Source organism: Oncorhynchus kisutch, linkage group LG29 (genome assembly GCF_002021735.2).
Source record: "Oncorhynchus kisutch isolate 150728-3 linkage group LG29, Okis_V2, whole genome shotgun sequence".
NCBI classification, from domain to species: domain Eukaryota; kingdom Metazoa; phylum Chordata; class Actinopteri; order Salmoniformes; family Salmonidae; genus Oncorhynchus; species Oncorhynchus kisutch.
In genome coordinates, this window is record NC_034202.2 from 33692206 (window position 1) to 33714255 (window position 22050).

The 22050-nt window shown below is 45.7% G+C and overlaps 1 protein-coding gene across 3 annotated transcripts in view; it reads right to left on the minus strand.

The window, feature by feature from the left end:
- Positions 1 to 1080: 1080 nt before the first annotated feature.
- Positions 1081 to 22050, minus strand: part of LOC109874123 (gamma-aminobutyric acid receptor subunit alpha-3-like) — a 139763-nt gene continuing 118793 nt past the window's right edge. For 2 of the 3 annotated variants that reach the window (XM_020465913.2, XM_020465912.2), the window contains exons 7-10: positions 20755 to 20898; positions 18758 to 18910; positions 11530 to 11735; positions 1081 to 2305 (exon numbers count right to left, since the gene is read on the minus strand). In XM_020465913.2, the coding sequence (XP_020321502.1) occupies positions 1964 to 2305; positions 11530 to 11735; positions 18758 to 18910; positions 20755 to 20898 (845 nt within the window). In that variant the 3' untranslated portion in view covers positions 1081 to 1963. The remainder of the gene's footprint in view (positions 2306 to 11529; positions 11736 to 18757; positions 18911 to 20754; positions 20899 to 22050) is intronic. The other variant, XM_020465914.2, reaches the window with a different exon arrangement.

The window sequence follows — 22050 nt, forward strand, 5'->3', positions numbered from 1 at the left end:
GTGTGTGTGTATGTACTGTATGTATGTATGTATGTGTGTGTGTGTGTATGTACTGTATGTATGTATGTATGTGTGTGTATGTACTGTATGTATGTGTGTGTGTGTGTATGTACTGTATGTATGTGTGTGTGTGTATGTACTGTATGTATGTATGTATGTGTGTGTTTGTGTGTGTATGTACTGTATGTATGTATGTGTGTGTGTGTATGTACTGTATGTATGTGTGTGTGTGTGTGTATTTACTGTATGTATGTGTGTGTGTGTGTATGTACTGTATGTATGTATGTATGTGTGTGTGTGTGTATGTACTGTATGTATGTATGTATGTGTGTGTGTGTATGTACTGTATGTATGTATGTATGTGTGTGTGTGTGTATGTACTGTATGTATGTATGTGTGTGTGTGTATGTACTGTATGTATGTGTGTGTGTGTGTATGTACTGTATGTATGTGTGTGTGTGTGTATGTACTGTATGTATGTGTGTGTGTGTGTGTATGTACTGTATGTATGTATGTGTGTGTGTGTGTATGTACTGTATGGGTATGTATGTATGTGTGTGTGTGTATGTACTGTATGTATGTGTGTGTGTGTGTATGTACTGTATGTATGTTGTGTGTGTGTGTATGTACTGTATGTATGTGTGTGTGTGTATGTACTGTATGTATGTGTGTGTGTGTATGTACTGTATGTATGTGTGTGTGTGTATGTACTGTATGTATGTGTGTGTGTGTGTATGTACTGTATGTATGTGTATGTATGTATGTGTGTGTATGTACTGTATGTATGTGTGTGTGTGTGTATGTACTGTATGTATGTGTTTGTGTGTGTGTGTATGTACTGTATGTATGTGTGTGTGTGTGTGTGTATGTACTGTATGTATGTGTGTGTGTGTGTGTGTGTATGTACTGTATGTATGTGTGTGTGTGTGTGTGTATGTACTGTATGTATGTGTGTGTGTGTGTATGTACTGTATGTATGTGTTTGTGTGTGTATGTACTGTATGTATGTGTGTGTGTGTGTATGTACTGTATGTATGTGTGTGTGTGTGTATGTACTGTATGTATGTGTGTGTGTGTGTGTGTGTATGTACTGTATGTATGTGTGTGTGTGTGTGTGTATGTACTGTATGTATGTGTGTGTGTGTGTATGTACTGTATGTATGTGTTTGTGTGTGAGAAAAGCTTTATTTTGATGATGTGGGTATTCAAAAAGGCACACTGCTTCTTTCTCTTTAAACATACTCAGCCTGTTAAAACAATAGGAGTCTCTGGACTGGAAAATACACAGGCAGGCCCGATAGGACACAAAAGCAATTCCAGATGATATTGCGTTGGGTCTGTTGAGATTCAGCGCTAGCAGAAGGGCAGACACTGAGGATTATTAATGATGTCCCTATGGAACTCTACATGCTGCCCCTGGCTATAAGAGCTCGCTATAGTGACAAGCAGCCAATGGCTCTCCTTGCTGCATCCTGACGCAATTCAGAGTGAATGGTGTGTGTGTGTGTGTGTGTGTGTGTGTGTGTGTGTGTGTGTGTGTGTGTGTGTGTGTGTGTGTGTGTGTGTGTGTGTGTGTGTGTGTGTGTGTGTGTGTGTGTGTGTGGGAGAGTGTGTGTGTGTGAGTGTGTGAGAGTGTGTGTGAGAGTGTGTTTACACACAGTGATTTACCAGGACCCGATCCTCTGTAATGAGCTACCATGAAGGATTCAAACACATGCTCCCCTTTATCATGTCAAGAGAAAAGAAAACACCATCCGGCTATTCTATCAAACAAACTAATAATCAGGTAACAACAAATTAACATTTATAGTTCAACTATGTACATACAAATCTACGAGAATGTTTGTCTGCGACCTATTGAGACTTGCAAATATCAAAATGAAGTCCAAAACAACGATACAATAACATGTCGTGGATCTCTCGGCCTCTTGCAATCTCAGCCTAATATTCAGTCGTGGTGAGTTTAATTGTGGGTGGTGGACTTGGGAGGCGGCTTGCTGTTGATGTACGTGGCCCAATAGACCAGGTTGAAGATGAAGAACAGCACAGGGAAGATGATGCGTGATATCTTGTCCACTCTGCTGACACGGTTGTAGGACTTTATTGCTTCCACGTAATTGTCGTCCATTTTAGGAACCTTGTGGCTGTGGTGGTGGTGGTGGTGGTGTTGGTGGTGTGTAGCTGTAGTGGCACTCCTGGAGACGGTGGTTAAACCTGGGTCCTTTGCCTCGTTGAGGGTGTATGTAGTTCCAACAATGTTGAATGTGTTATTGGCCTTTTTGGAAAGAGAGGCAGATTCTCTTCTCTGTAAAGAGAAGAGAAACAAAGAAAATCAGGGCTGGATCAACTTAACAAAGGCCTTCTTCTCAAAATGACAAAACAGGGACTGTTTTGACTTGGGGTGCAATGATGCTCAAGATGCATGATGGGAACAGTATGACATCCCTATTCTGCACCATTGGGTTCAGAACCAAGCTGAAAGAACTCAGTGTATGGATTGGGGCTGTAGCCCTCCCAGCCTGGACAAAAGGCCAGGGTCATAGAACATTACGCATTTACGCTCCAATAAGTGGCAAATCACATGAGCCTCCTCAACAAAATATACATACATCATAGTTCACAGTGAGAATAGGGCCACCCCAGGGCCTGGCATGCAAGAGACTTGTTACAGAGCACACGGGTCAAAAGTTTATGAGCTAAAATTAAGTCCATGGGCAATATCATGGTTTAATTTCCGAGAAGCTTGTTATTTTCCGTACCACCGAGAGAAATGGAGCAGAGCAGAGGAGTGGGTAGGGCTGGTGGCACTGGAGAGTTAATGGTAGGATGAGAGCAGAGCAGGATGAGTAGCAGAGCACCTGTAAACAGGTCTGACAACCTGCACTCTGAGGACTGGTCTGTACTGAATATAGGACTAGTGGTACTGAATATAGGACTGGGACTGTACTGAATATAGGACTAGTGGTACTGAATATAGGACTGGGACTGTACTGAATATAGGACTAGTGGTACTGAATATAGGACTGGGACTGTACTGAATATAGGACTAGTGGTACTGAATATAGGACTGGGACTGTACTGAATATAGGACTAGTGGTACTGAATATAGGACTGGGACTGTACTGAATAAAGGACTAGTGGTACTGAATATAGGACTGGGACTGTACTGAATATAGGACTAGTGGTACTGAATATAGGACTGGGACTGTACTGAATATAGGACTAGTGGTACTGAATATAGGACTGGGACTGTACTGAATAAAGGACTAGTGGTACTGAATATAGGACTGGGACTGTACTGAATACAGGACTGGGACTGTACTGAATATAGGACTGGGACTGTACTGAATACAGGACTGGGACTGTACTGAATACAGGACTGGGACTGTACTGAATATAGGACTGGGACTGTACTGAATATAGGACTGGGACTGTACTGAATATAGGACTGGGGCTTTACTGAATATAGGACTGTAACTGTACAAAAATATAGGACTGGGACTGTACTGAATATAGGACTAGTGGTACTGAATATAGGACTGGGACTGTACTGAATACAGGACTGGGACTGTACTGAATATAGGACTGGGGCTTTACTGAATATAGGACTGTGACTGTACTGAATATTGGACTAGTGGTACTGAATATAGGACTGGGACTGTACTGAATATAGGACTAGTGGTACTGAATATAGGACTGGGACTGTACTGAATATAGGACTAGTGGTACTGAATATAGGACTGGGACTGTACTGAATAAAGGACTAGTGGTACTGAATATAGGACTGGGACTGTACTGAATATAGGACTAGTGGTACTGAATATAGGACTGGGACTGTACTGAATATAGGACTAGTGGTACTGAATATAGGACTGGGACTGTACTGAATAAAGGACTAGTGGTACTGAATATAGGACTGGGACTGTACTGAATACAGGACTGGGACTGTACTGAATATAGGACTGGGGCTTTACTGAATATAGGACTGTAACTGTACTAAAATATAGGACTGGGACTGTACTGAATATAGGACTAGTGGTACTGAATATAGGACTGGGACTGTACTGAATACAGGACTGGGACTGTACTGAATATAGGACTGGGGCTTTACTGAATATAGGACTGTGACTGTACTGAATATTGGACTAGTGGTACTGAATATAGGACTGGGACTGTACTGAATATATGACTAGTGATACTGAATATAGGACTGGTACTGTACTGGATATAGGACTGGGGCTTTACTGAATATAGGACTGGGACTGTACTGAATACAGGACTGGGACTGTACTGAATATAGGACTGGGACTGTACTGAATATAGGACTGGGACTGTACTGACTACAGGACTAGGACAGCATTGAATATAGGACTGGGACTGTACTGAACAGAGAACTGGTACTGAATCTAGGACTGGGGCTGTACAGAATATAGGACTGGGACTGTACATAATACAGGACTGAGGCTGTACTGAATGTAGTACTGGGACTATACTGAATATAGTACTGGGACTATACTGAATATAGGACTGGGACTATACTGAATATAGGACTGGGACTGGACTGAATATAGGATGGGTACTGAATCTAGGACTGGGGTTGTACTGAATATAGGACTGGGACTGTACTGAATATAGGACTAGTGGTACTGAATATAGGACTGGGGCTGTACTGAATATAGGACTGGGACTGTACTGAATATAGGACTAGTGGTACTGAATATAGTACTGGGACTGTACTGAATATAGGCCAGATTATTAGATTAGATTAAGAGAGGGGGACTGAATGAAGGGAAAGGGATATTCAACAGATGGGTTGGAGACCGTTTTAGGTCTCAAAATCATGTCTAAAGGAATCCTCAGCTGATACTTTTTCAATTGTCAAAAATGCACCTACAGCTGATTAATCCAATTGCTGTATTACATTAGTATTGCCAGGCTTGCATCAACTAATGATCAGCACCAACCTGGCTGGCACATAAAGGTGTGGCTCAACGTATAAGAAGGGCAATTGGGATAGAACAACCAGGGCACTATGATTGATTTTTATCTTAAACCACAGTATCAAGGAGAACGGGCCGATCCAATTGGATAAGCAGGCCAGTCAGGAGGGCTAACACAGCGGGTAATGGATTGCATTTCACCTCAGATGTTCGAGTTGAATGGATGGATAGTAGGCTACATAATGCACAAAGGACACCAGCAGCAACTTAACCATCCATTCCAAAACAACAATCTACCAGAGAAACCTTCCACCCAGAGGGGCTTCAGAATAAAGTAGCAGTAGTGGTAGTAAACAGAGAAGGAGTATGCTGTCTGTCTATCTGTGATGATGGCTCGGCTGGGCTGGGCTGGGGCTCTATCTGATGGGCTGGGCCAGGGCTCTATCTGATGGGCTGGGCCGGGGATCCCTCTGATGGGCTGGGCCGGGGCTCTGTCTGATGGGCTGGACCGGGGCTCTGTCTGATGGGCTGGGCCGGGGCTCTGTCTGATGGGCTAGGCCGGGGCTCTATCTGATGGGTTGGGCCGGGGCTCTATCTGATGGGCTTGACCGGGGCTCTATCTGATGGGCTGGGCCAGGGCTCTATCTGATGGGCTGGGCCGGGGATCCCTCTGATGGGCTGGGCCGGGGCTCTGTCTGATGGGCTGGACCGGGGCTCTGTCTGATGGGCTGGGCCGGGGCTCTGTCTGATGGGCTAGGCCGGGGCTCTATCTGATGGGCTGGGCCGGGGCTCTATCTGATGGGCTTGACCGGGGCTCTATCTGATGGGCTGGGCCAGGGCTCTATCTGATGGGCTGGGCCAGGGCTCTATCTGATGGGCTGGGCCAGGGCTCTATCTGATGGGCTGGGCCGGGGCTCTATCTGATGGGCTTGGCAGGGGTTTTATCTGATGGGCTTGGCCGAGGCTCTATCCGATGGGCTGGGCCGGGGTTCTATCTGATGGGCTGGGCTGGGGCTCTATCTGATGGGCTGGGCCAGGGCTCTATCTGATGGGCTGGGCCGGGGATCCCTCTGATGGGCTGGGCCGGGGCTCTGTCTGATGGGCTGGACCGGGGCTCTGTCTGATGGGCTGGGCCGGGGCTCTGTCTGATGGGCTAGGCCGGGGCTCTATCTGATGGGCTGGGCCGGGGCTCTATCTGATGGGCTTGACCGGGGCTCTGCCCTATCTCATGGCAATATCAGTGGAGAGGCTCTCAGCAGTGTCGGCTGCTGCCCCCTGGACGCCCTGAGGCTTTCACAGGGTATCGATTCCTCCTGATCCAACAACACCCCGGGCTCCTTATATCATAGCCACAGCTTAGATCAGCATAAGTGAGGGATAACTATTAACAAGCGTCTCATGACCCTTACCACAGCTCCCTAAGCTAATTTATCCCCAGAATCAGGTCTGCTCTCAGCCTACCAACCTGACATACACCCTGCTAGTACATACTGTACCTGCCAATCAGCTAGTGTAGAGGGGCTCCATAATATCATTCTAAGTTATGTAGTCTGAGATACATGCAGAGGTAACCGTAGCACAGGGCTTTGTTTGGAAAGTCATGTTATTCAAAACATAGCATGACACTATACACAACAGGACACAAACATTTCTTGAGGGCAGACCAACTTTGTGTGATTATATGAATGCTTTCAGTAATCTTGGGGCATGAAGACTGCTTAGCGTGTGTGAGTGTCAAATCAAATCAAATTGTATTTGTCTCATGCTTCGTAAACAACAGGTGTAGACTAACAGTGAAATTCTTACTTACAGCCCTTCCCAAAAAATGCAGAGAGAAAAATTATAATACAAGGAATAAATACACAATTATAACACGAGTAAATGATAACTTGGCTATATACACGGGGTACCAGTATAGAGTCGATGTGCGAGGTAATTGAGGTACGAGGTAATTGAGGTAAATATGTACATATAGGTAGGGGTAAAGTGACTTGGCAACAGGATAGATAATAAGCAGTAGCAGCAGTGTATGTAATGAGTTAAAAGAGTTGGTGCAAAGGGAGGGTCAATGCAAATAGTCCAGGTAGCTATTTGGTTAACTATGTAGTCGTATGGCTTGGGGGTAGAAGCTGTTCAGGGTCCTGTTGGTTCCAGACTTGCTGCATCGGTACAACTTGCCGTGCGGTAGCCGAGAGAACAGTATATCAATTGGATGGCTTGAGTCTGACAATTTTTAGGGTCTTCCAATGACACTGCCTGGTATAGAGGTCCTAGGTGACAGGGAGCTCGGCCATAGTGGTGTACTGGACCGTAGACACTACCCTCTGTAACGCCTTGCTGTCGGATACCAAGCAGATGCCATACCAAGTGGTGAAGCAGCCAGTCGAGATGCTTTTTGAGGCCTCCTGAGGGGGAACAGGCATTGTCGTGCCCTTTTCACAACTGTGTTGGGGAGTGTGGTCCATGATTATTCCTTAGTGATGTGGACACTGAGGAACTTTAAGCTATCGACCCTCTCCACTACAGCCCTTCGTTGTGGCGTGCTCAGCTCCTTTGTTTCCTGTAGTCCACGATCATCTCTTTTGTGTGCGTGTGTGTGTGCACTCCTTGGCCCTGAATGGGGAGTGTTGGGAGATATTGCCTGTGTATCGGAGTGTGTTTTTAAGGCTGAGTGTCTTGGTGTGAGTTTACACAGGGATCACAGAGCATCTTACAGCCTCTCTCTGGTTCTGTGTTTCTATGTTGGGATGTCTTGTGGCTAAGAGTAACGGTATATATCCTGTGCTGTGTGCGCGCATGTGTCCGTCCATCCATGTGTCAGCACATCTTGGGGCTATGAGTGTGTGTGTGTGTGTGTGTGTGTGTGTGTGTGTGTGTATGTATGTGCGCGCACTGATATTTTTGGAGCTACACTAGGATTGTGCACAGACATGGTTAGGGGAAAAGTGTGTGTTTGTGAGTGTGTATGTGTGTGTTTGTGTGTGTTTCCGTGCAGGTGTCCTGGCTTGCTGGGAACGCTGCCAGCTGTAGAGGTGGCTGGGCTCTACGTAGACCTGACTGCAGCCCAGCCTCGTTACTACTGCAGAGTGTTACAGACTGTCTGTCAGCCAGCATGAATTAAACATGCTCTAAAATCCCTAATCAAGGTAAATGCTGCCTCTCTTTGCACTAATGTCCTATACTCCCTTCCTCCTTCTCCCGTTCTCTCTTTCCTTCTCTTCCTCACCTTCTCCCTCCTCTCACAACTTATCCCCCCTCTCACACCTTCTCCCCCCTCTCACACCTTCTCCCCCCTCTCACACCTTCTCCCCAGTCTCACACCTTCTCCCCCCTCTCACACCTTCTCCCCAGTCTCACACCTTATCCCCCCTCTCACATTTTCTCCCCCCTCTCACACCTTCTCCCCCTTCTCACACATTCTCCCCCCTCTCACACCTTCTCCCCAGTCTCACACCTTATCCCCCATCTCACACCTTCTCCCCCCTCTCACACCTTCTCCCCCCTCTCACACCTTCTCCCACCTCTCACATCTTCTCCCTCCATTTTCTCACACCTTCTCCCCCCTCTCACACCTTCTCCCCCCTCTCACACCTTCTCCCCAGTCTCACACCTTATCCCCCCTCTCACACCTTCTCCCCAGTCTCACACATTCTCCCTCCTCTCACACCTTCTCCCCCCTATCACACCTTCTCCCCAGTATCACACATTCTCCCTCTTCTCACACCTTCTCCCCCCTCTCACACCTTCTCCCCAGTCTCACACCTTCTCCCCCTTCTCCCACATCTTCTCCCTCCATTTTCTCACACCTTCTCCCGTCTCTCACACCTTCTCCCTCCTCTCACACCTTCTCCCTCCTCTCACACCTTTTCCCCCATCACACCTTTTCCCTCCTCTCACACCTTCTCCCTCCTCTCACACCTTCTCTCTCCTCTCACACCTTCTCCCTCCTCTCACACCTTCTCCCCCCTATCACACCTTTTCCCTCCTCTCACACCTTCTCCCTCCTCTCACACCTTCTCCCCCCTCTCACACCTTCTCCCCCCTCTCACACCTTCTCCTCCCTCTCATACTTTCTCCAACAAAACATAACATATTATAATCTATGCAGGGGGAAATGTAACACGTTTCCTGCAGTAGGTGTCAAAATAGTTATGTTTACAACTACTGTGCTGTGACTTCAAATGTAAAATATAATGTACATCCAACCCTATATGTACAAAACATTAAGAACACCTGCTCTTTCCATGACATAAACTGACCAGGTGAATCCAGGTGAAATCTATGATCCCGTATTGATGTCACTTGTCAAATCCACTTCAATCAGTGTAGATGAAGGGGAGGAGACAGGTTAAAGAAGGATTTTTAAGCCTTGAGACAATTGAGACATGGATTGTGTATGTGTGCCATTTAGAGGGTGAATGGTCAAGACACAAGATTGAAGTGCCTTTGATCGGGGTATGGTAGTACTGTAGGTGCCAGGCGCACTGGTTTGAGTCAAGAACTGCAATGCTTCTGTGTTTTTCACACTCAATAGCTTCCCGTGTGTATCAAGAATGGTCCACCACCCAAAGGAAATCCAGCCAACTTGAACACATTGTAGTCAACATGAGCCAGCATCCCTGTGGAATGCTTTCGACACCTTGTAGAGTCCACGCCCTGATGAATGCAACTCACTATTAGGAAGGTGTTCCTATTGTTTGGTATACTCAGTGTATGTTTCTAATTCAATCATTTCTTATTAGTCAATAATCACAGAAAGCTGACCGACCAACACGTCTGTGCCTGAATCCCTGAGTAATGCCCTGGGTCTCTAGTGGAGAGGAGAGGAGAGAGAAACCTCATTAGGTTGTATGAGAGTTGCTGCTACTGCTGCTGCCCAGGATAACAGAGCTGGCATGTCTAACAGGACACGTCTGACAAGAAAGGGCACCAGTGAGAGTCAGAGGAGCTCCACAGCCACTGAGCTAAATGACCTAACATCGACCCTCCTCTGGCTGTCCACTCCCAGCATCAACTGAGACAGCCTCTCAATGAGGTCACCATCTGACCTTCTCAGGAGAGGAGGCTGCGGCCATAGCATCTGATGACCAGGAATGCCATCCCCAACAGGACACTCAGCCAAGCGTCCTTCCACCATCTCTGGGGAACGACCTTTTGATTGCACTCTGACGTCATACCCACGTCATCCTCTGTGAAGCCTTTAAACGAGGATAAAGTGTGCAGCCTTTAATCCCTCAGCTCTCCTGATGCTGAGGGATGGTGATGGACATGCTATCGCTCTCCGAGTGACCCCTACCCTCATGTATCCATCACCACAAACTGCCTGCTCAACACAACTCATAGAACACAGGACAGACATCCTGCTGCTGCTGCCAACAAGACAAAACTTCAAAGACAAACACGTTTCCACTTACTGCATTTTAATTCGCAGAATCATCTGTCCCGAGTGACTACAGGAAGGTTTCATGTCAGCAATATGCCATGGTGCCAATCATCCAGACGGCAAACAAGTCAACTTGCAAATAACTTAAGGAATAATGGGAGTGCTTGACTGATGTTTGCGAGTCCGTCATCCTCCTGAGATATTTCTACATGTTGACTTGGGCTGACAGAAGCACAAGACCCAAGAGAAGACTTCTAAATCGAGTCTCAGATATTCCACTTTCAAAACTTCCCAGGAGTTCTCCACTTATGTTTAACATCATCACATCTGCTCGCATGATACACACCCCCTGATTGCATCCAAACTTCCCCAAACCTTTCTAGCATTTTTACAGCCCCTGAATGTCAAAATCACAATATTTAATGAGCTCTTCATATAACACCATGCCTTAATTATCACTGTCTCTCACTGTCTCCCTCTATCGTGTCTCTCTGTGTGGCATGTACACTGTGTTTATGTGCTGTGTGTGTCTCTGTGTGTGAGACACTGTTTTAATGTGTATGTGTGTGACATACACCGTTGTTTCTGTGCTCAGGATACCTGCTCTGGGTTTTGTCCTTCCCCACCCCCTGCTGCTCACTCTGTTGTGTTCAGGCCCAGAGATCCTCCTCTGTTGGGCTGTTAATGAATAAATAAAGCGTCTCTTTACAGATTACCCAGGGCTGCCTTCTTCAGGAGGCCGGGATGGGACTTTCTATCAGTGTTTCCCAGGCACCATCATTCCTCACTCCCACTACAATACAATATGAGAGCTCTGCTCGGCTTCCCTCGCCGCATCTCTGAGCCATTAGCTCTGAAGACGCTCATTTTTCAGGAGGTTATCAAGGGAGGATAGATAGAGAGCAAATAATCTAGAATAAGCAAAAAGCCACTTGACTCTAGAGAGAGGGAGAGAGAGAGCTGAGGAGGAGACAGCCTCATTTCAGACACACCATCTAGCAGATGAATATGGAGAACTCTGTGATTAGCTACTGTACTTCTCCACAACACCAGCAAAGCACACAAAGAAGGAGGAACAAGGCTTGAGGATCCACATTATACTGTTTAAACATTTTAGGTACTGAAAACTACCTCCATATATTGTAGGTGTATTGTTTCTATGTGTTTCAACGTAATGGAGCCAGGCCCGGTAGCTACAGTACTCACCCTCATCTCCTGGGCCTCTTTCTTGCCATCCCACGCCCAACTGCGCTTGGTAAAGTAGTTGACTGTGGCAAACTCTATCAGGGCAGAAAAGACAAAGGCATAGCATACTGCCATGAACCAGTCCATAGCTGTGGCATAAGCCACCTTAGGCAGGGAGTTCCTGGCACTGATACTCAGGGTTGTCATGGTTAGAACTGTGGTGACCCCTGGGGACAAAAAGAAGAGAGGCAAAGGGAATGATAGGGTGTATTAGAGAGCGTATGAACTGACACACACAAACACACACATATGTACATTACACACAGACCCAACTGGGTTGAACTACAGTACACATACAGGTGTAGGATCTTAACTTGAGCCAGTCTCCCACAGCAGAAAAACAATCCTGCAGCATCAGGAAATGTGAATTATGCGGATTATAATTAATAAACATTTTTGTAGCGGTTGATACATTTTTTGTCAGGGAAAATCATGTCTTTTAAACCTCAAATACACTGCACGTTTTACATTTCCCCAAATTGTAGGAAAGTTGTCCTGCAACAAGGTGATCAAATTAAGATACTACATCTGTAACTGTGTTTCATGTAAAGAACAAAGTGCCATCCTTGAACATTCAGTACATGCTGTCACAGTGTGCTGTGACATATGGCCAAGGTGAGGACATAAAAACCCAATTGTGATATAAACAAATGATTCAGTTAGGAGAATTAGTGATAAAGACGCAGCTCCAATCTAACCTCTCCAACCCTGGCGCCAGCGCCAGCCCTCTACTACACTGACTCCATGAGTTTCACAGAACCGCAGATTGGAGGCGCCCCATAGAAGAGCTCCACTGAGCTTGTCTGATGATACACTGTAATCCCTGTATTGATACAGCGCAGGCGGCTAGGCAGTCCCCTGCCATCTGTCTGGAGAAACGTGGAACAACCACTTCATAGGGGGACGAGGAGCCATGGGTGGATGGGAGAGAGAAGGGGCTGCTTTAGAACAGTCACAGCAGCCTGACAGAGTGGTGCTGCACTTGATATGAAAACCCTGCTGGCTGATCACCTCATGGAAATGTGAGGGTCGCTCGCTGTGACCTGCAGCTTGAATGGGATGCCAACTACTACACAATGTCCATGATTGTAGATGGGGTAGAGGCCTACCTGGGGGCTCTAGGCATGAAGTGATTGGAAATACCTCCTCCATTGACTACATCCATTGTGATGTAGTCTGCATTGACTACCTCCATCATGTTTGACAGTGTGACACAGCCATCATATCCACATGAGGTTTCATTGAACTTTCCTGGCATTGTTTGACACTTAAGCGTTTTGAGGAAAATTCCCACTGCCAGTATGGATGTCATTACACAGGCAATCAAAATGTTGAAACAGAAACAGATTTGGCCATCTAGACCAGTAGCTAGAAGACATAGCAAATAGGCATTCCAAATGTGGATGTGGAATACTCTTATTAGGTGTAAGGCCCAATGTTGATTTGAATCACAACGCCGAAAGAGATTTGAGAGCATAAATCAATTGCTGTGTGAAATGTGCATGTTTTCGTCATTGTGGCCATGCGCCGGCCATTGTGTTCTACGTCTCAGCGAATTGAAAGAATGAAATGATAGGAGAGCAGAGAATGGGTGTCCATCAAAGCAGATATAAGCAATCATTCCACTTCGCCTGTTCCCACCTGCCTCATCTGTTAAAATAAAATAAATATAGGCTTCAAAAATGGACTTGTGCAGCTGAAGAGGTACTCAATGTGAACCTGTGGGGCTTGTGCAGCTGAAGAGCTACTCAATGTGAACCTGTGGGGTTTGTGCAGCTGAAGAGGTAAACTCAATGTGAACCTGTGGGGCTTGTGCAGCTGAAGAGGTAAACTCAATGTGAACCTGTGGGCTTGTGCAGCTGAAGAGGTAAACTCAATGTGAACCTGCGGGGCTTGTGCAGCTGAAGAGGTACTCAATGTGAACCTGTGGGGCTTGTGCAGCTGAAGAGGTACTCAATGTGAACCTGTGGGGCTTGTGCAGCTGAAGAGGTACTCAATGTTAACCCGTGGGGCTTGTGCAGCTGAAGCGGTACTCAATGTGAACCTGTGGGGCTTGTGCAGCTGAAGAGGTAAACTCAATGTGAACCTGTGGGGCTTGTAAAGCTGAAGAGGTACTCAATGTGAACCTGTGGGGCTTGTGCAGCTGAAGAGGTACTCAATGTGAACCTGTGGGGCTTGTGCAGCTGAAGAGGTAAACTCAATGTGAACCTGTGGGGTTTGTGCAGCTGAAGAGGTACTCAATGTGAACCTGTGGGGCTTGTGCAGCTGAAGAGGTACTCAATGTGAACCTGTGGGGCTTGTGCAGCTGAAGAGGTACTCAATGTGAACCTGTGGGGCTTGTGCAGCTGAAGAGGTACTCTATGTGAACCTGTGGGGCTTGTGCAGCTGAAGAGGTACTCAATGTGAACCTGTGGGGCTTGTGCAGCTGAAGAGGTAATCAATGTGAACCTGTGGGGCTTGTGCAGCTGAAGAGGTACTCAATGTGAACCTGTGGGGCTTGTGCAGTTGAAGAGGTACTCAATGTAAACCTGTGGGGCTTGTGCAGCTGAAGAGGTACTCAATGTGAACCTGTGGGGCTTGTGCAGCTGAAGAGGTACTCAATGTGAACCTGTGGGGCTTGTGCAGCTGAAGAGGTAAACTCAATGTGAACCTGTGGGGTTTGTGCAGCTGAAGAGGTACTCAATGTGAACCTGTGGGGCTTGTGCAGCTGAAGAGGTACTCAATGTGAACCTGTGGGGCTTGTGCAGCTGAAGAGGTACTCAATGTGAACCTGTGGGGCTTGTGCAGCTGAAGAGGTACTCTATGTGAACCTGTGGGGCTTGTGCAGCTGAAGAGGTACTCAATGTGAACCTGTGGGGCTTGTGCAGCTGAAGAGGTAATCAATGTGAACCTGTGGGGCTTGTGCAGCTGAAGAGGTACTCAATGTGAACCTGTGGGGCTTGTGCAGTTGAAGAGGTACTCAATGTAAACCTGTGGGGCTTGTGCAGCTGAAGAGGTACTCAATGTGAACCTGTGGGGCTTGTGCAGCTGAAGAGGTACTCAATGTGAACCTGTGGGGCTTGTGCAGCTGAAGAGGTAAACTCAATGTGAACCTGTGGGGTTTGTGCAGCTGAAGAGGTACTCAATGTGAACCTGTGGGGCTTGTGCAGCTGAAGAGGTACTCAATGTGAACCTGTGGGGCTTGTGCAGCTGAAGAGGTACTCAATGTGAACCTGTGGGGCTTGTGCAGCTGAAGAGGTACTCTATGTGAACCTGTGGGGCTTGTGCAGCTGAAGAGGTACTCAATGTGAACCTGTGGGGCTTGTGCAGCTGAAGAGGTAATCAATGTGAACCTGTGGGGCTTGTGCAGCTGAAGAGGTACTCAATGTGAACCTGTGGGGCTTGTGCAGCTGAAGAGGTACTCAATGTGAACCTGTGGGGCTTGTGCAGCTGAAAAGGTACTCAATGTGAACCTGTGGGGCTTGTGCAGCTGAAGAGGTACTCAATGTGAACCTGTGGGGCTTGTGCAGCTGAAGAGGTACTCAATGTGAACCTGTGGGGCTTGTGCAGCTGAAGAGGTACTCAATGTGAACCTGTGGGGTTTGTGCAGCTGAAGAGGTACTCAATGTGAACCTGTGGGTCTTGTGCAGCTGAAGAGGTACTCAATGTGAACCTGTGGGGCTTGTACAGCTGAAGAGGTAAATTCAATGTGAACCTGTGGGGCTTGTGCAGATGAAGAGGTAAACTCAATGTGAACCTGTGGGGCTTGTGGTCTTACTGTTGATTTATGCAGAATATACACTACATGACCAAAAGTATGTGGATACCTACTCGTCAAACATCTCATTCCAAAATCATGGAATTGGTCCCCGTTTGCTGCTATAAAAGCCTTCACTCTTCTGGGAAGGCTTTCCACTAGACATTGGAACATTGCTGCAGGGACTTTTATAGCCACAAGGGCATTAGTGAGATCGGGCACTGATGCTTGGCGATTAGGCCTGTCTCGCAGTCGGTGTTCCAGTTCAACCCAAAAGTGTTCGATGGGGTTAAAGTCAGAGCTCTGTGCAGCCCAGTCAAGTTCTTCCACACCGATCTTGACAAACAATTTCTGTATGGACCTCGCTTTGTGCATCGGGGCAATGTCATGCTGAAACAGGAAAGGGCCTTCCCCAAACTGTTGCCACAAAGTTGGAAGCACAGTATCGTCTAGAATGTCATTGTATGCTCTAGCGTTCCCTTCACTGGCACTAAGGGGCCTAGCCCAAACCACAAAAAACAGCCCCAGTCCACCAAACTTTACAGTTGGCACTATGCATTGGAGCAAGTAGCGTTCTCCTGGCATCCGCCAAACCCAGATTTGTCCGTCGGACTGCTAGATGGTGAAGCGTAATTCATCACTCCAGAGAACGCATTTCCACTTCTCCAATGACGGCGAGCTTTACACCACTCCAGCCAATGCTTGTCAGCAACGGGTGTGGCTGAAATAGCCGAATCCAATAATTTGAATGGGTGTCCACATACCTTTGTAATATAGTGTATAACTATATATACATTATTATGTTTGTCAGGTTGCATATACTTTATTGTGTAATCTTCAAAGCTGTAGCATAATTTAATGTTAGTCTTTTATCAGTTCTGAAGTTGTTGAAAATATTGACAACTGGCAAATGTTAACAACAGAGGAGTTGCAATCTCCCCATATTAAAGAATATCAGGCAATTAAAAAATATCAATATCAAATTAGGCAGAATGTCAATGGAGATTGTATTGTATTGTGTCCACAGTGTAATACGTCTGCTCAAACAATAAATCACAAATTACACTTGGTGAATGAGAAAATGATATAGGGATTATCCACACAAAATATCAGGTCAAGCCAGCCAGATACTCCAACCTGGCAACCCGCCAGGGAACAAATGATTAATGAAATATCAACTTTCATGCTCTTTATACGAGACAAGTGAGCAGTTTCTCCTAAAATATTTAGACAGTTTTAAAGCCCTGTGGATGGTTCAGAGAGCAGGAGGTTGGCAGGGGCTGGTTGTGAATAGCAGTTGAAGTGACTGTCCAGTCAGGGGCTGGTTGTGAATAGCAGTTGAAGTGACTGTCCAGGGTAGTCTGAATCTGAAACGACCTTCCAGCTCCTGACCAACCAGGACCTGTAGGCCTGCAGCTTAACTATGCTGCAGAACAAACATCTTTCCTACAAGGACACCTGTTTACCTGGGCGCTTCATCAGTCCTCTTCCCTGAGGCAATTCACATTTTCGACAATTCCACACCCGTCTCTTAAACAATCTTGTGCCTTCGTGCACCTCCATTACAAGTGAGAGTTTGTTCATTCTGTGTACCCAACAAACACTTCTTCAGTGCATAAGCTTAACATCGCAGCAGAAGTCACATACTGCAGTGTTTGCTGAACGGTTCCCAATGGCCTTGGCCTTGTTTCAACTGAACCTCCATTAGAATACATGAAGAAATACATTCTGTCAACCCTTTCACGAACAACAGCTTCTTACTGTGACTTTTCTTGGCAATGAAAGGCCTTTGTTTTACAAGGGAGATAGTCATAGAGGTGGGATGAGGTCCCCTCCTTCATGACAGGAAGAGGGGACATAGATCATGGAGAAAATGTATGTGGCCAAGGGGATTGTGCCAGAGAAAAATACCAGATCATTTCTGCATGGCTGTAAGAATGTGAATTATGTGCACCTTATGTGCAAAGCAAATCCAAACAAATCAAGGTGGCTAGCAAGTGCATTCCTCCACTGTGCTCCGCAGCATGCCCTGCCCTGCTCTGTTCTGAAACACTAATTAACCGCCAAACAGAGGTTTGCTCTCTCTGCTGGGGGAGGCACTTTGGGTTGCCATGACACTCTCCTCATGGCAGGCTGAGAGGCGAAGCCGTGGCTGTCCATGACCGAGGAGAGAGGAGGGGGAATAGTGTGGGGTAAACTGGTTAAAATAAACATATGCTGGTTGACTTCTTTACATGAGAGGCACTAGGTAGTGAGATCAATGTTTTTCTAATTACTCCGATTTCCCCAAGTCATGTTTCCAGAACTGTTAGTCTCTGTATGAAGTGCTATAGTGTCATGCACCACATCACCTGTGGTGAAAAGACACATTTCTAGGTGTTAGTGACTCACATGCGCCAGCTAGTCTGAACTGTAACAACACTATCAGACTAAATATCTATACCAGATCTTCTGAGTAATTTGAAAGCAAAGTGTTTTACTGCCAGCCTACAATAATGCTATATGTGTCAGGAGACCATACGATACGTCCCTTTCTTGAAGTTTCTTGGCCTTCAGCTGTCGTTTAAATTAAAGTTTTAGTCCTAGATTAGGAAATGCTTTCTCCAACTTGAGGTTTGACTGTTTTCATTATTTACCTTGACATTGCTTTTGGAGGACTGAGCACAACTTGTCTGTTACTATCATTTCCCCTAAGCCTGAATGGGCTGCCGTTGCTTTCTAGTCTACCAACTCAAATTGTCAGAGCTCATCTTTCATTCTGACCCATCACAGAGGAAGCAGGATCTCACCCTTTCTAAGTCTCCATAGCTATGCTGACAGGATCAGCTGTGCATTGCATCTGATACGTCTGCCCCCCAAAAAAGTGTTGACAAAGCCAGACACCTTGCCAAAGTTAGCAAGAGATCAATAAGCAATAATCTCTTAAAACTTGGCCGGCTTAAACTTTCTGCAAAGCACGTTCAATACCCCGCCGAGAGAGATGCCACTGCAAAACTTGTATCACTCTGTCCCCGGGGGTGAACGGCCTCACTTTCTCCGACTTAATTCCTTTCCAAGTTTGCTTGCGTTAATCTGTAATTAATTAGGTGGTTTTATGGTGGCCAAGTTAATTACAGGTCAATCCTGTGATCCAAGCACAGTTTAAAACCCAAATTCATCACTGTCCAGGGCCCAGCAAAGCCAACATGGGCACCAAGCTGCTTTTTACACTTCACTGTGGGAAAGATTGAACTTTTTCTACCCTCCCCTGGCACGCCAATTTACTGAATGCATCTGATGATGTGAACAAAAGCTGCTCCACAAATGCGTAAGCTGCCGTTGCTGAACGCTTGTTTTGATGTAGCTTCATAATTTAAACAACAGCTCCATTGTTGCCACACTCCAAATTGTCGGAATGGTTCAATCACTCATTAAGTGCATTTCGGGGTAAAGGAGATAAGGGAAGACACTCACCGAATACAGTGCGGGCGGGAACCGACTCTCTGTTTAGCCAGAAGGAGACCTGAGACAGGATGACAGTCATGATGCACGGAAGGTAGGTTTGAATCACAAAATAGCCAATTTTCCTTTTCAAATGGAAATACGTTGTCATCACTACATATTCTCCTGAGGAGGGGGGGGGGGGGGGGGGGGGGGAGACAGAGAACGAGAGAGATGCAGAGGACATGAATTATTAATACAGCTCATGTTCAGTCCAGACAAACACAAGGACTCTGCTGAAATATTCAGAACTATATTTATGAAAGTTAATACAACATGCATGTATGCTAGCACAGCATTGGAATCGTGTTAATACAGCCACATGTATGCTAGCACAGCACTGGGATCGTGTTAATACAGCCACATGTATGCTAGCACAGCACTGGGATCCTGTGGGAAGCAGAATATCTGTTTGTGAGAGTGGAGGTTAACTGATCGCTTGTTTATCACAGTGTCTGGTTGTGAAAGGGAGAGATTGGTTTTCCCTCCACTGTTGGTCTGGATTAGATCTATTGACCGGAAGGGTTAGGGTTAGGGGGAGAGGAGAGCTGGCTGCAGTGGCATCAGTAATACGCTGACAAACAAGTGCTGGTATGTGTGAGAGGCTGAGAACAGCACACCTCACTGTGTGGGTTCAGGAAAATAAATATGTGATACAGTATGATTAACTGTGTTTTAAAAACATATCCTGCAGCACATGATCCACAGCCCCCAATGTGCTGAGAATCTATTTCCTGGATGACAGTATGAGGAGTCCATGTGGTGTTACAGTGAATATACACAAAGGACGGTTCTACCACACCTCAGGTGTCCCTTACTCTATAGGACAACCCTCCTCAGTCCCTATCTGCCTCACCATGCCTGCCTCTATCACTGCAACCATGCAACCAGACTGAGACAATGAGAGAAGTGAGACAAAGTGCCCTAGTGCATCACAGTGAATAAATAGAGGTTAGACACCATCTTTATCTCACAGAGACCTGTCTCTTTGAGAGCAAGACACTTAAAAAGCTTCCCTAATTTGAATAGCTGTCTCTGCCTGGCAAAAACAGGTTGACACTCTCCCAAGAGGAAAGCGAGAGAACAAAAACTCAGTATTGTGGGTGTTGTAGATAAAGGGATTTCGCAGCAGCTATAGCAATCAGAATTGAAGATCAAATGAATGGCTGATCAACAGTGCTGGCTGACAGAGTGTCCTATAATTCAGTGCCAATTCAAATGGCTTTCAGACCAGAGCTCAATCAGAGGAAAAGTGCAGTTCTCCCTTCTGCTCCAAGGCTCCTTATCTTTCTACTACTGCTGAATAATTATCTTACTACTGAAAAAGTTGAATAGTTTTACTCTTGGCTACCATTTAAAAAAATACTTGCTGAAACTGGGCAGATCAATGTGTGTTTCAATCTGAAATCAGAGTGCCTGTGTGTTCTTCCATCAAATAACATGTAAATGGGAGAGGCCACAAAGATGAATCTTCTTCTTCATCTACCCTGCATTTACACATATTCCATTTTGTTCACAGATGTAGTGTTGGATAACAGGAGAGTTTGTCAGTATTTCTCCACCAGCCTATAAGAAAGTCCCTGCATTCAGTGATCAGTGTTTACCTCCTTTCCCCAAACTCAGCAAGTCTTCCTTTCAGTGGTGAGACCGCACTGACCCCAATAATACTAGCAGAGACAAATCGATGAGGCAGCCGCTTGCAGAACAGCTCAGATAAATAACTTTACAAAAAGACACAAATAGAATCTGTAAGTATATGCGAGAGAAATGAAATGAATTAATCCAAATTGTCTTGCAAGCCAGGAGCTGAAAAGAAAGGTTATCGTGAGAAATTGAAAGCAGATGTTCCATGAGTGAACAACTTTGTTCTGATGTTATCTCAGTGTTAATGACATGATCATATGGTATAATAGAACCTGTGCTGGAATTGCATGTTCATTTGAAAGTGGCAGGCATGTTGTATGGGCTACCTGTGCTGGAAATCATAGATTCTTTCCCAATAACGTGGCCCAGTAGGTCATACTGGTTTAGCCTTGACCCATCATCTGCTACGACTACAGAGCCCTCATCTCCTTTGGTCCAGAGATAGACAACCTCATTGTTTGTATACGCATCTGAGAGAGAGAGAGAGGGAGAGAGAGAGAGAGAGAATGGATAGACAGACACACCGGTAGAGGAAGTGACAAAAAATGAGAGTAGAACATGTCAGTTTCCATGTAGAGTAAATAATGCAGCAGTGCTACAATTGGCTGATTCTGATGATGGCAAATCAATGGTAATAAGAAGGGGGAGGGGCATCGATCTGAATAAATGCATATCAATGACATCTATTTGAATGAGAGTTTAATAAAAGCAGGCAGCCATGTGTTTTGATTAGTTTATACATTTGGCACCTTGAACTGAAGGGTACATCAGCACAAGGAATGATGTCAAAAGTGGGGCTTAAAATCCACAAGGTCAATCTTAGGGAAAGGAGCTTAAAAAGCATTTAAAGACACAGTCACACACACACACACACACACACACACACACACACACACACACACACACACACACACACACACACACACACACACACACACACACACACACACACACACACACACACACACACACACACACACACACTGCAGTAGAAGAGCAGATGGAGGATGGTGAAAACACCCAGCTGAGCACCAATAACATCATCATTCACACATCTGCCTGAGGTTTGCTAATTAAATGTTGATAGCCACAGAGAAATTATTGTTTTATACTCATGGGAGATCATTAATAAAAATAGTTCATGCATCTACTTGAATGCTTCTTCATCTACAACAATTGTAATTGGTAATGAAGGGTATTATTCTGTCATCGTGTGTGTTCTATGTCTCCATCTACTCGGTGTGGTCAGACTCTCAGCTCTGCTCAGCAGAGAAGGTCAACTATGTCAAACACTTTCATTGCACAGTACAGATTGGGCCCACTATCCAAGGCTTTGAAATCATTCACTACACTTATGCTCTGAAAGTAGGAGAGTGAGGATGGCAATTCTCTCTGGATGTCCATTGTCTCTGAATCGGCGCAGAACGTATATGCTGAATTTCATGTCTGCATAAAGTCGAGGATACAAGTCTCCATAACCAGTTGTAAGGATAATGCAGCATGCATAAATATTGCTGCTCACTAAAATCCAGAACAAAAAAATATGATTGGGGCAGGCATTTACTGATCCCATGATTAAAAAAACGATAGAATATTTGAATGAGCAAAACTGCATCTAAATG